Consider the following 14,532-nt stretch of genomic DNA (forward strand, 5'->3'; position numbering starts at 1 on the left):
CCTTTCCCATTGTGAGAGTTTGTGAGACAAAGGGCTACTTGTAGGGATCGGCCAGTAGGTACAACGTAGCTTGGCGGTTGCCATGATGGAGGTGATGCGTGCGTGTCAGTGCTGCCTGCGGTGTCCCCCGGACAAGGACCTGACCACGCCGTACACACATCTCGGCAACACAGAGATTTACGCCGACATGATCAAACAGTGCTTTGACATAAATGTAAGTAGGACATTCTTGTAGCAAAACGTACACAAACTTAACATTTTGATAAGTTAAAGACGGATGATATTGTTAGTAACAGTGTTAGGGCCAGGGGGCGCCATAAGCCTTCAGTAAGAAGTGCATATACTTGGAAAAATTCGACCTATGCCGCTGTGGCCCGGCGGCCGAATGGCACAGGCACCTGCCGCAATGGCAGAGGACGCTGGTTCGATTCCAGCCTGGGGCACTGGAGGCCTTGGTCACTTTTTCTTAGTATATGACATTTATTTCAGTGTTAGGACAGCTTGATCTTTCATTTAATACTAGCAAATGTGTGTGATTGATTAAGTATTTAACATGCAGCTGGTGGTGGGCGGCTCGGGCTTGTGTGGCATCTGCTCTATGTGCGTGGGCCGCCTGCGAGACGCGAGCGACTTCAAGCTGCAAGTGCAGCGCAGCCAGGCAGAGCTGCAGGCGCGCACGCTGGGTGCAAGTGGTGTTAAAGGTAGAGAACAACTAGTGAATTTTAGTCACATCGTTTGATTTCTGTACATAAAGCTTTTAAGTCACAATGGTACAATGACACTTGGATCCGCAATTGTAGATGGTTGAACCATACACACTCCTACTATGTGTTTACTGTCCAATATCTTGCGGGATAGTGTTATTACATTTCTTAGTAATGGCTTTTATGAGCATAAATTTAATAGTGAGATTATGTGACATGTGTTTGTTTGCTCTCGAGGAAGAATGTGCAGTGGAGCCCGAGAATCCAGAAATGGGGACCAGTGAGACAGTATCAGATGAGTCCATCCCTCTGCAATGAATAATAATAATCATGATTATGGTTAGCTGTTGCAACTTCAAAACGTCTGATGTTTCATTTAGCCAAATTTGAATATGTTTGTTTCTTTAATTTTAGAGTCATCTAACCTAACCTAATGACTTGTACAGGATGCCTTTTTTATAAGTATGTATGTATAAACTCTAAGAACTACTTTACTTACTCTTTGTTACAAGTCTAGAAAAATTCATTTGTTCAGAAAAAAACCCACTTGTTCAAATCATAGAAATAGAATTGCGTGAAAATTTTATGTCTGTGGTCCAAATTAAAATTTGGCAAACGAAACATCAGGCAAACCTACTTTGCAGTTCCAATAACGTCACCCTAGTTCAAAATCGTACTAATTAAGGCGAAAATATGTTGCAATTAGTACCATAGCATAGTGTGCAAACAAAAGGTCTATATTACGACCAAATTTTCCGCCTAATTTGTGAACTAGAGGGTGACAATATCATACCCATTTTGGATTTCACTGGCCTATAAATCCCGGTCTTTTGATAGGCTTGCGTGGGAATATAGATCCAACACGTAGAGGCCCTCTGGAGAGCTTTAGTCATGTAGAACAGATAATGTCATTGTGAAGTATTAGAAGACACATTGACATTATGGGCCGAATCTAAGCAGACTATTAAATTGTACCACTTAATAATCAAATTGTTAAATTGTAGACAATAATCATATGTAACTATTATGAGGCCGGCATCATCGCTCAGCGACGAAGGCCTTTTTTAGGGTTCCGTACCCAAAGGGTAAAAACGGGACCCTATTACTAAGACTCTGCTGTCCGTCCGTCCGTCCGTCTGTCACCAGGCTGTATCTCACGAACCGTGATAGCTAGACAGTTGAAATTTTCACAGATGATGTATTTCTGTTGCCGCTATAACAACAAATACTAAAAACAGAATAAAATAAAGATTTAAGTGGGGCTCCCATACAACAAACGTGATTTTTGACCGAAGTTAAGCAACGTCGGGCGGGGTCAGTACTTGGATGGGTGACCGATTTTTTGCTTGTTTTGCTCTATTTTTTGTTGATGGTGCGGAACCCTCCGTGCGCGAGTCCGACTCGCACTTGGCCGATTTTTTCATAAATAAAGATAAAAAAAAAAAATATGGGCCGAGACCACGTCATCTGGCAGTTTGTCCAAACCCACACTCTCGCTACTTTATAATGGCTAGTGGGAATTTGTTTCATAGTAATGGTTACTATGTTTGTAGCTTATGGCTAAAGTAATGTGTTGGTTATAATGTTGTATGTTTGCTTCAGGCGAAGAGCCCCTGGTGAAGCCGGAGAGGCCGGATGAAGATGGCGCACCGGGTGAGATGCTGCGTAAGTGCCAGGTTTAGAGGGGGGGGGGGGGTGACTAGACCAGCTGCGGGCTCAGATTATATTTGAACCATCTGCATAAATAATGTAAATATTGGACTAAACACCCAGTGAAGTAACTTAAAATGTATTGATATTAGGATAACATACACGACCTTCTGTAATAGTATATATAGATTGGTAACGAAGGAATGAAATGGTGCCTTTCACCCGAGTTGAACATTCTATTTTTCATTGCGAATACAAGTAAAATAAAATGTGTATTTAAAAACTTGCACTTGGCCGGTTTTTGTTTTTACAAATTTATAGTTTTCAGATTTTTCCCTGTACTTGTAGTGTAAGACGATATTACTCGCCAAATTTCATAGTTCTAGGTGAACGGGAAGTACCCTATCAATTTTGATTCCCTTGAGAGTGTCGAAATATACATTTTTTGGGGCATAAATCGGAAAAACACTACAAATACGGGGAAAATTTTTAAAACTAAAATTTGTAAGAAATAAGGAAGATAAATAAAATTATAAATTTGTACGGAACCCTCGGTGGGCGAGCCCGACTCGAACCTGGCTGGTTTTCTTCTATTGTGTCGAAAATAAATTCGAGCTTCACTATATCACTGGCAGCGTTGGCACACTGAACGAGATCTGGTACACCAGGGGGCCGATTATTGAATTTCGACTTCTCGATTCCGTTACACTATTTTCACTACTAGGTATTTAAATACTACTAAAATAATATAATAGAATACTATCTAGGAATAGAAGTAGGTAGGACCCGGAGCGTGGAGAGGATGCAAGGTTGATACAAACCCACGAATAGTGTATTATGTTTGTTTCAGATGAGGAGCTCCTGATCAAGCCGGAGCTGGCGGGCGGTGATGATGATGGCACAAGTGATGATGATGGCACAAGTGATGATGATGGCACAAGTGATGAGATGTCGCGTAAGTACCAACTCGAATAGGAAACACAAACTGTAGCATTGGGAAGGAAGGGCGAACCAATCTACCAATAAACTGGGACTAAAGATTAATATCATAGATTTAAGAATACTATTTTCGAAATAAAGTATAATAACGTGTGTTAATTTGTGTACATATATTGTACTCCGGGCTATCGGTAGATTGTGATGAGACTTTGTTTCATGCGAGAATTTTAAAATCCTTTGTTCAGAAAGTGGTACCTAACAACTTAAGTACCTACCTATACCTAAACTATACTCGGTGGATACTCAGCCTGTGGTCCGCTTGACAACTAATCCAAACAAATTGGCGTGTGCACTAGTTTTTATGAAAACTACTGCCATTTGACCTTCCAATCATAGAGAAATATAAGTAAAGAAAGAGTGGTAACTCCATACATCAGTTTTCTTACCACAAATTGCGAGTTATTTCGTAGTCGACATCTAACGTCCAGTATTGAACTATCAGTACCGCTACTTGACACCAGATGTCCCAAGTTTCGCTACTGACGATAAATGTACTGCTAAAATAATTTACTACTAATATTATAAGCGGGAGGAGTTGAAAATAGAGTACCGGTGCGTCCGTTTATAATATTGGCTGAAAATTGTTGAGCATTAGAATTTTACTTTGCGACATCTATTGTCAACAGCAGAACCGATAATGTCCGCTACTTGACGTTAGATGTCGATTACGAAATAGTTCGCGTTGTGATAAGAAAACCGATGTATGGAATTACCACTCTTTCTTTACTTATATTTCGCTGCGTTCCAATCTATAGGGGAAGGGAAACTAGGCCTTTTCGGGAGTAGTCCGGTTTCCTCACGATGTTTCCTTCACCGTGTGTTGCATAAAAAACTTATAAAAAACATTGATTCATGAATACACCAAACTCTATCGCGGTAGTCCGAGTCTTTAATACCTACTATTCAGTTTTAAATAAGTACACGTGTAATAGAGCCAGCGTGAAGTAGAGTCGTTGTTGTAGCGGAGGAGCGCGCGGTCAGGGCGCAGGTGTGGGACGCGGCGAGTGACGAGCACTGCGTGTCGCGGCTGCCGGTGCCGGTGCCGGGTGAGTACTGCGACACTACGATCTATTGACCTGATGATTTCCTGTGTATCACCCATACTCGTGATATAAAGCGAGGATATTTCTATTGTTCGCCAGTTCTGTATTGATGGTGAACCCTTGTGGATGTTATGGCGCGGTTAAAATTAATTAAATAAATCAACATTTGACCACAGTCCTTCCTAAATCCTTCATAAGTCGGCCTAGCCCTAGTTAAGCTAAGCAAAGCTGAACTACGTAACCGGTATGCTTTGTCAATGAGCTTTGGGTAGCATTGATTAGTGTATTATTAAGTTCATCTTAAGAATATATATTTGGACAGCAACATACGAAAGGTTAAATCCTGGTTAAATCGATAAACAGTACACACATACTGTAGAGTAGAACTTGTATAGCTATCCGCTACATGACCGGATATTTTGGATTATTAAATTTATTATCTAGCACGAAAAATTTCCTTTGTGGCACTGTTGAGACCACACGTGTGAGCCAACTTTGATGACACTTACTTCAATCGATTTGTCTTGATTGGTGAGTCACTCGTTACTCTCGTTTAGGGTTTGCAATCCGGATCCGAAATGTATGAAATTATCCGGATCTGGATCCGGATCCGCGGATATTCCCATACATTTCGGATCCGTCGTGCAAACCCTACTCTCGTTAGACACACACAGGACAGTAAAGTGAGAAATATCTTCGCCTTCCGCCGACAATTACATGTGATCTGAGACTTTCTTATTTACTGGCCGTGTGTGTACTATTTTTCTGCGCTACAGTCGGAAAGCGGCAACTTTGTATAGCGCAGCGGGCTGTAAGCTAGCGCTTTCCGGCCGAAGGGCTGAAAAAGTAATTATGAGTATAAGCGGTAAATTGTTTTGTCAATTTGTTTTTCAGTGTATTCGGAGGGCAGCGCCGCCCGCGGCATGGAACAGCTCGCGATGGGTTGTTCCGTGGTGCTCGAGCGCCTCCGTGACGACGCGACTGTTCACAGTGGAGACAAACCATATGGCTGCGGACACTGTGACGAACATTTTATAAATATGTCTATTTTAAGAAAACACATACATGATACTCACTTATCGTCTGGATCCAAGAAATTCACTTGTGATTTTTGTAACTTTACATTTCGAACTAAATTGCTTGTATTTGAGCATGAAAAAAAGGAACACGGTGTTACAAATTTCATGTGTGCTGAATGTGAGTATTCAACAAGTTCCAAGAAGAGTTTGCGGATCCATGTAAAGAGTCACTCTGCGGAGAATCTATTTAATAGTCAGTATAAAAGTGAAATACACAAACACCAAACAATTGGGGAAAAGCCTCTTAAGTGTACAAAGCGTGGTCTCAAATGCAGTGTTAAATCAAACCTGCGACGTCACCAGAAGACGCACACCAGAAGACACCAAAAGCCGTACACATGTTGTCATTGTGGTTACAAGTGCCGTGATAAATCATACTTACAATTACACCAGATGATACATACTGGGGCGAAGCAGTTTCAATGTAGCTACTGCGACTACAGCTGCGGGCAGAAAGGACACATGCTATCACACCAGAGGACACACACCGGGGATAAGCCTTTTCAGTGTAGTAACTGCGATTACAAATGCAGGCGAAAATATGAACTGAAAATACACATGATGACACACACTGGGGCGAAGCCATTTCAATGTAGCATCTGCGACTACAGTTGCACGCAGAAAAGATCCTTGCTAGTTCACCAGAGGACACACACCGGAGAGAAGCCTTTTCAGTGTAACTACTGTGATTCCAAATTCAGTCTAAAATCAAGCCTAAAAAGGCACATTATGATACACACTGGGGCGAAGCCATTTCAATGTAGCTACTGCGACTACAGCGGCAGGGAGAAAGCACACTTGCTATTACACCAGCAGACGACACACACCGGGGAGAAGCCTTTACAGTGTAGTCACTGCGATTACAAATGCCGTCGAAAACCAGACCTAAAACAACACATTATGATACACACTGGGACGAAGCCATTTCAATGTAGCAACTGCGACTACACGTGCATGCAGAAACGATCCTTGCTAATACACCAGATGAAACACACCGGGGAGAAGCATTTTCAGTGTAGTCACTGCGATTACAAATGCAGTCGAAAATCAGACCTTAAAATACACATGACGATACACAGTGGGGCGAGGCCATTTCAATGTAGCAACTGCGAATACAGGTTCGATCGTAAAGGACACTTGCTAGTTCATCAGATGACACACACCGGGGAGAAGCCTTTTCAGTGTAGTCACTGCGATTACAAATGCCGTGAAAAATCAAACCTGAAGAGACACATGATGATACACACTGGGGCGAAGCCATTTCAATGTAGCAACTGTGACTACAGGTGCAGGACGAAAGGAAACTTGCTAAAACACCAGAGGATACACACCAGGGGCGAACCCATTTCAGTGTAGCGACTGTGATTACAAATTCAATCTAAAATCAAGCTTATTACGTCATCAGAAGACGCATCAGTGGGCGAAGCCTAACCACGCAGCAATAGCGAGTACAAGTGCAGCCTGAAACAGCACCTGCGATACCACCAGATGATACACGGGAGAGAAACACCAACAACACACAACATCAAAAACTTAAATGTGAAATGAAGAGCTGATGTTAAGCAAAAAATAAAAACAGCTTATACGAACTGTGTGCGTAGCCAACATGCCAATTGTTTACGCTCCGTAGCGAACGAAACGCAACTGTCACTCGCACTAATATGTAAGAGTGGTGTAGAGACAAAGCGTTTCGTTATCGTAGCGCAATTGATTGTCTGTCACCTTGGTGTGGTGGAAATATATTATGCTTAATGCTTTTGATGCTGAGTTGTATAGTAAAAATCATTTGAACTCACTTACCTGTACTAATAATGCTATTGTATTATTACAATGCTATTATCTGCTTTTGTTTTCGTAGCCGCCAACCAGTTACTTTCAAAATACTGTCGACGGTTGTAAAACGCAAATAAAGTTAGGTATATTAGCCATTATTTAGTTAGTGTATTTTGTAGTCTATTCTTCTTCCAACTAGCGTTATCACGGCCTTTGCCAGGGTCCGCTTTCCGCCTTGCTTTCCCCCACTTTGCCCGATCCTGGGCGTCGGCTCGTGTGAACCCGTTTACGCTCATATCTGCTTTCACGACATCGATGCATCGCTTTTTAGGGTTCCGTACCCAAAGGGTAAAACACGGGACCCTATTACTAAGACTTCGCTGTCCGTCCGTCCGTCTGTCACCAGGCTGTATTTCATGAACCGCGATAGCTAGACAGTTGAAATTTTCACAAATGATGTATCTCTGTTGCCGCTATAACAACAAATACTAAAAATAAAATAAAATAAATATTTAAGGGGGGCTCCCATACAACAAACATTTTTTTGCTCTATTTTTCTGTTGATGGTGCGGAACCCTCCGTGCGCGAGTCCAACTCGCACTTGGCCGGTTTTTGGTCTACCGTGGGGTCGGGGCCGTCTAGGTTAAGTCATGTTTCTATTGTTTAAAGAAATAGAGTCGTTAATGAGTCGCATTTCAAGGCGGTTATAATCTGCTTTTACTACGAGGTAGTTATCCTAATTTGTGGTTTACCACACAATGGTATTGTATTCTTGAGACTCTTTGAGTAAACTAACTCAGTTCAAGTCCATAGGGTCGGCGATAGTCTTACTCCACGTTACCTTATGCCTTCTCTCTTTGATACCTATCGACTTTGCCGATGGTCGACGTGTGCGCTCCCTATTTTTTAATACATACTGTACCATACGTATTCATATGTTCTAAGACAATAAAACGAATTGGTGTGTGAACAGTGACTATTTATTTTAAAAGCTTAAACTCAATTTATGTCCACTGCCCTGCGGAACCTCACTAACAACTAACAGGAATTTAAGCTTTTGAACGATATATATGTCGGAGAACAGATGATCCTAATGGCGGTGGGCGCGTGGGGGTAGTACCTAGATGTATTACTTCACAGCCAAAATAATAGGTATGCTACCAACGCATGAAATAAACATTCGGACTTGTTAACCATACTAGTGCCTACCATATTTTAGGACTAAGCGATAAAAAGAACTAATTGCTATTTAGTTTTAAAAGGATTGATTTGAAAATAAAAAGATCGCATAAATCCGTTCAAATCTTTATTCAAGTCAAACTACACCGGCTCCAACCCTACACCGCTGACCCGGGAAGATTTAACACGGCAACAAACTCGGCGGGACATATCTTTTCAAAACAACACATAATCTTTATTTTACAAAAGTAAGCTTCTAATGGCACACAAGAAATCAAAATAACACTTGGAATAAAACACTTAAACGGTTAAAGAACGTGAGAATCTATAAGCTTTCAGAATAATCCTTCAGGTATAAGCCTTCAGGAACGTAGCGAATTAGGCATAAGCTTGGCTAACGTCCGATCTCTAGCGCGGTCCGATCAAGAAGAATTAAGGAAGCCAGTTCCAGCGGCGGAGCCAACCGCTCCCGCCTCCAATTCAAGTTGGTAAGCCTGCCTGACCAGTCTACCAACATAACGACAAAAATGCTGCTCGTGCCTACGTTCACTCAAGATACACATCTTGACGTTCCAAAGCCTTCTACCTGTCATCTTAGTTCATCAATACGCCAATAGATGGTGGCGTTATTCACTACGCAACTTTATTATTTCGTTACAAGCAAATAATACGTAGCCAAACATTGCTAATCGACTTTATACAGGCGTCTAACTATGAACTGTAATGCTGCAATACGTCTTTCTGGTGTCTCGCTCCGACATATATGTCAATGGTTCAAAAAGTAAGTAAGTAAGTTCCTGCCCTAGTAGCACGGTCGCATTTTTATCGTTTATCACCATGCCTGTCACGTTCTAACAAGTATGTAAGTGCGAAAGTGACGGGCATAGTGATAGTTGATAAAAATGGAACCGTGCTGAGCCCGCTGGTAGTTGTTATTGTTAGTGAGGTTCCGCAGGGCAGTGGACATAAATTAAGCGAATTAAATTCACCGAACTAACAGGAATTCAAAAGTTTTTCATTTTCAACCGTTGACATGTGTATAAGGTTCAAAAGCTTAAGTTTACGCTATTATTAACGCCGCTCCAATATTATTGCGGCGCTATGCGACGTAAGCGCCAGCCGCCATAAGGTACCTTTTGCCGTGGGACGTCACAGCTTTAGAACCTTATACACATGTCAACGGTTGAAAATGAAAAACTTGAATTCCTGTTAGTTCGGTTCTGTTGGTTCCCATCCATATATCATGGGTTCATTGGATCGCCAACGCCTGAAAGAAATTAAACTAATGTTATCAAATTATGCTATTGTACTTTACTAGGGCCTTAAACCTGTCGAATCCCACGATATGACGTCACCCATAAGCGTTCTGGCTCATATATGAGCCACTGGGAGCTGACAGATTAATTAACTTACAGGACAATTCGAGTTTTAGTTATTCGATCTGTTTCCGATATGATACTAATCTGTCAGTGTCAACGTTTTTGGTTGAAGAAATGTCACTTTTGACACTGTCCGATCAGTATCATATTGGAAACAGATCGAATAACGAAAACTCGAATAGACCTGTTACTTAGGTTACAGAATCACGAGCTCTTTCGATCCTGAGCTATAACCGCGAAAATCGAAGTTCGCAAATAGCGGGCATTTTTCTCATTCACTCTAATTACGCCTTCAGTGGAGTAAAAGAGAAAAATCCCCGCAATTTGCGAATTTCGGTTATCGCGGTAGCCCCTCTGATAGGAGAAACAAAGTGCCCCAAGATTTTATTATTCCATTCCGTTACCATTTTTCATAGACCAGATTTCAAATAGCTATTTATGTACGACGGTGACGGAATGGAAAGAACGATAAAGTTATGGACATTTTGTGACTCTTATTTGCCTCTTACCTATTAGGATCGATGGATATGTTGGATGATGCTGACTAGTAATAACATTTACAAATCCCAATAAAAATTACAGTAACTAGCAATATACTCGTACGTGCGTATTTAGAAAATTTTAATGGCCATATATACTGTAAAACATTGTACAACACACGTGCGAAAACGTAATTCGCACTTGTATCGTAATGTACTATTAATAATAATAATAGGTATGTAAGTAGGTATATAGTTATAGCTGGTCAACCATATCTTGTCAGTAAAAAAAGGCGCGAAATTCAAATTTTCTATGGGACGATATCCCTTCGCGCCTACATTTTTCAAATTTGCCGCCTTTTTCTACTGTCAAGATCTGGTTGAGCACGTATATATGTTACTTGGTTCTCCTAGTAGTGGGGCTGGTCATCGAGAAATACCCGTGGTCCAAGAAGTAGTTCTTCTGCGGCCTGACGGCCGCGTGGTCTCGTTCTCTTTGCTTCTGCACCAGAGAGCCCACTGATTTGATGCGCTCAAATATGGCTGGGTCTGTAAGGAAATAAATTATTTACTTTTCTCAAACATGCAATGAAATGTCGTGGCTCCGGGCGTTATATCAGGCTTCGAAGTATCACGTTTAGGGCGGAGCAACTCCAGAGAACTGTAAAGGAATTTCATACGAAATTGAAGGCCTAGGCCGGGAAGTAATTTTTTTTTAAATTCTAATGTAAACATGGGGTCTGTGTCCATGAACAGACTAAACAGCCGAATTATATATATATATTTTTTTGGTGAATGAATGGTTATCGGACCAAAATATCCGTGTTAACGCCTGTTATACACGAACGTACTGAATATTAAGAATACGAATCTGTATGATTCAATGTGTTGATGAATAAATTTAAAATGTTGTCTATTCGTAAGTCACCAGAGACCATAGACAATATTTAAAATCCTCTGCATTTATTTTATTTATAGAAATTGAGATTCTTATTATCAGATTGTGTATAATGGCCCTAATAAGGTCTATTCGAACACTAGACACGCGAAATACGGACGACTTCCGTAAAAAAAAACTAAGTATTATGGCGGGATTGGAAGGAAAATTAAAAAACTTTTGTTGTGAAGTTGTATTTTTATTATAAAGATTATAAATTTGTTTTTTGAGTGGTGTATTTTTTTATTTCATTGCATGTTTGAGAAAAGCACTATACATGCCTAGCCGTGAAAAGGTCTTACCGGCTTCGTATCACTATCCGGCCTCCCTACGGTCGGCCGGCTATACCTACTCACCCGGCAAGCCCTTCTTTCCCGGCGTCTGCAGTAATGTACTATTACATTCAAAGCAAGCTTCTAGCGATGCAATATTTGTCTGCAAACTTAAGTTTAAGCCGTACTACTGAAAATGGCTTCCTATACCATTGAAGAATTCTTTGATGGCCATGGGGCATTGGCTCAATCGCGTACCTACTAAATTATATTAGGAATATAAATAAAATGTTATTATTAATTGTAACATGTTTTGAAATGTTATATGAAGGATAATTGTAAATAAAATGACTTGTAAATGTAAATATTTACCAATAAATATCATATCATTATCATATCTATATGACGGAGGCACGGGCGACGGCGATGGGCGTAGTACCTCAATGTATTACTTCACAGCTAAATTAGTATGCTACCAGTGCATGAAATAAGCATTCAGACTCGTTAACCATACTAGCGCCTACTATAGTTCAGTACTAAATGATAAAAAGAACTAATTGCTATTCGAATGTAAACTGATTTGTCGTAAAATAAGATCACATGAAACGTTCAAATCTTTATTCATGTCAAGCTAGGCCGGCTCCAACCCTACACCTCTGACCTGAGAAGATTTAGCCCAATATGGGAACGGCAACAAACTCAGCGGGACACGTCTTTTCAAAACAACACATTCTTTCTTTATTTCACAAAAGTAAGCTTCTAATGACACATAAGAAATCAAAATAACACTCTGAATAAAACACTTAGCTAAATTAATAAAGAACGTTGGATTCTATAAGCTTTCAGAACAATCCTTCAGGTATAAGCCTCCACCTTCAGGAACGTGGCGAGTTAGGCACGAGGTATGGCTAACGTCCGATCTCTAGCTCGGTCCGATCAAGTCTGTCGGCGGAGCCTCATCGCTCCCGCCTCGAAGTCAAGCTGGCAAACCTGCTCGACCGGTCTACCAACATGACGACAAAACTGCCACCTTGTACCAAACTTCACCCAAGTTAAACAACTTGACGTTCCAAAGCCTTCTACCTGTCATCATAGTTCAACAATACGTCAATAGACGGCGTTACTATCTACGTTATGAATTTCGTTACAACTTCAGTAATACGTAGCCAAACATTGCTAATCGATTGTATACAGGCGTCTAAAACTATGAACTGTAACGCCGCAATACGTCCCTCTGGAGTCACGCTCCGACATATATGTAACTTTGTATACCCAAACGAACACAAATGAAACAGTAAGGTACACCGATACATATATATATATATAGTATTTTATTTTATTCCGTTGTTTACCCACCTTCATGCGCAATCTTGTCATGCTCGAACCCCTCGACGCCGAACTCGCGCTGCCTGGTGGGCCGCTGCGGGTCCGGCCACGTGAACTCGTACCGGTGGTCGTAGTACCCGGCGATGTACCCGCCCTTCACCGTGAACACCTTCATGTAATCGTTCCCTGCGAGGTCCATGAACTTGGCGGCCGGGTCGTACTTCACGGGCAACCACTGTTCGTTGGGATGGCTGTATTGGAGTACCCGGTATTTTCGTGTCACCTTCAAAATAAAAAGTATAAAATGTAATGCAATATCACTCTACTCAACTATACTTCAGAAGCTCCTAAATGGTCGGATAGTAAATTCGTCGTTTAAAGCGGTAACACACTATCGCACCGCACCGCGACCTTAGTGCGTCGCACCCATAAGTGAGAGCGAGAAACAGATATCTCTTTCTCTTTTATATGCTACTAGAGTCAAACCAAGCTGAGTCGGCACCGATAGCATAGATAGACTGTGCAAGTGTTTAAGTAAACATCCTAATTTCATAGAAGTTTGACGTTTAAAATAATACTTGTACAGTCTGTGCTACATACCAAAATCGATGCCAACTTAGCTTGGTCTGACTCTATTATTTGAATGTGATTGATAGTTGTACGGCTAAATATGTATATAAATCATAAATAATTGGGAGAAAAAAACTCAGACAAAACCAAACACGCTGCAGAATTAGCTTAGACGGACTCTATTACAAAACTTCTATGAAATTATGACGTTAAAAATAATACGTGCTCTCAAACTCGGTGCAGAGTTAGAATAGACGGATTCTAGAACATTGGTTATGTAGGTATACTAACTTCATCTTAAAGCTGTGGACCATATACGTACATACCTACCTAAGTACCTACCGTATGTACGGTCTGTACGGCTAGCACTTGTTTTTAATTGTAATGTTACACCGTATTTACACTTTTATTATAATTTCATGCACAAGAAATGTACCTATTCACTCACTCAACTTATGGACAATATCGACATTCCTGCACTTCTAATGGTCTTCGCGCGCTCCGTGCAATACAATGGGAAACTGATAACGCGAGCTCAAGGGTTTTATTGCCCTAGTCGTCTTTTGGGTTGAGGGCGAGTATAGTTTCACACTTGACATATTCGATAGATAAAATAATAGGGAGTATTACTGCAATGTTTTGCCGCCAGAGTGCAGCACTAGTGACTTAAGTATACCATAGAGTAACTTATACATACTGTACCTTAAACTGTTTTTTGACAAGTTTTCACAGACAATCAAATATGACATTGATACATCAAGGCGGTTTGCTTACAAAGGGCCTACCGGGGAACGCGAAATCGAAACTCAGCTATCTGCCTCTTTATCGCTCAAATATGCAAGAGTGATAGAGAGGTTAGATAACCAAATGTCGACTCTCTCGTTTGCGGTAGACCTTTAGATTGTTTACTTGTTGTTGATGTGGCGCCCCCTACGCGGACTTTCGCGTAATATTCCCTATTGAAGAAATTTTATGTTGTTACCGTAGGTACTTTATTATCTTTATTTCATTTGGGTCTTAGGTTAGGGTTTTACAATGTGATCGAGTATAAAAGTACTATACCTACCAAAACATTATAAAAATACACACATTATAAAAAACCAAGCCGTAGGTACTTATTGTTATTTCTTGAATGTTTTCCT

At 40.9% G+C, this 14,532-nt stretch overlaps 1 protein-coding gene across 1 annotated transcript; it reads left to right on the forward strand.

The window, feature by feature from the left end:
• The first annotated feature begins 920 nt into the window (after window positions 1-920).
• On the forward strand, window positions 921-6,831 carry LOC134659968 (zinc finger protein OZF-like). Its single transcript, XM_063515664.1, has 6 exons — window positions 921-984; window positions 2,307-2,369; window positions 3,205-3,309; window positions 4,316-4,399; window positions 5,291-5,379; window positions 5,869-6,831. Exons 1-6 carry the CDS (start codon window positions 921-923, stop codon window positions 6,829-6,831), a joined length of 1,368 nt encoding a protein of 455 aa, XP_063371734.1.
• The last annotated feature ends 7,701 nt before the right edge of the window (window positions 6,832-14,532 follow it).

Source organism: Cydia amplana, chromosome 26 (genome assembly GCF_948474715.1).
Source record: "Cydia amplana chromosome 26, ilCydAmpl1.1, whole genome shotgun sequence".
In the NCBI taxonomy this organism is placed as follows: Eukaryota; Metazoa; Arthropoda; class Insecta; order Lepidoptera; family Tortricidae; genus Cydia; species Cydia amplana.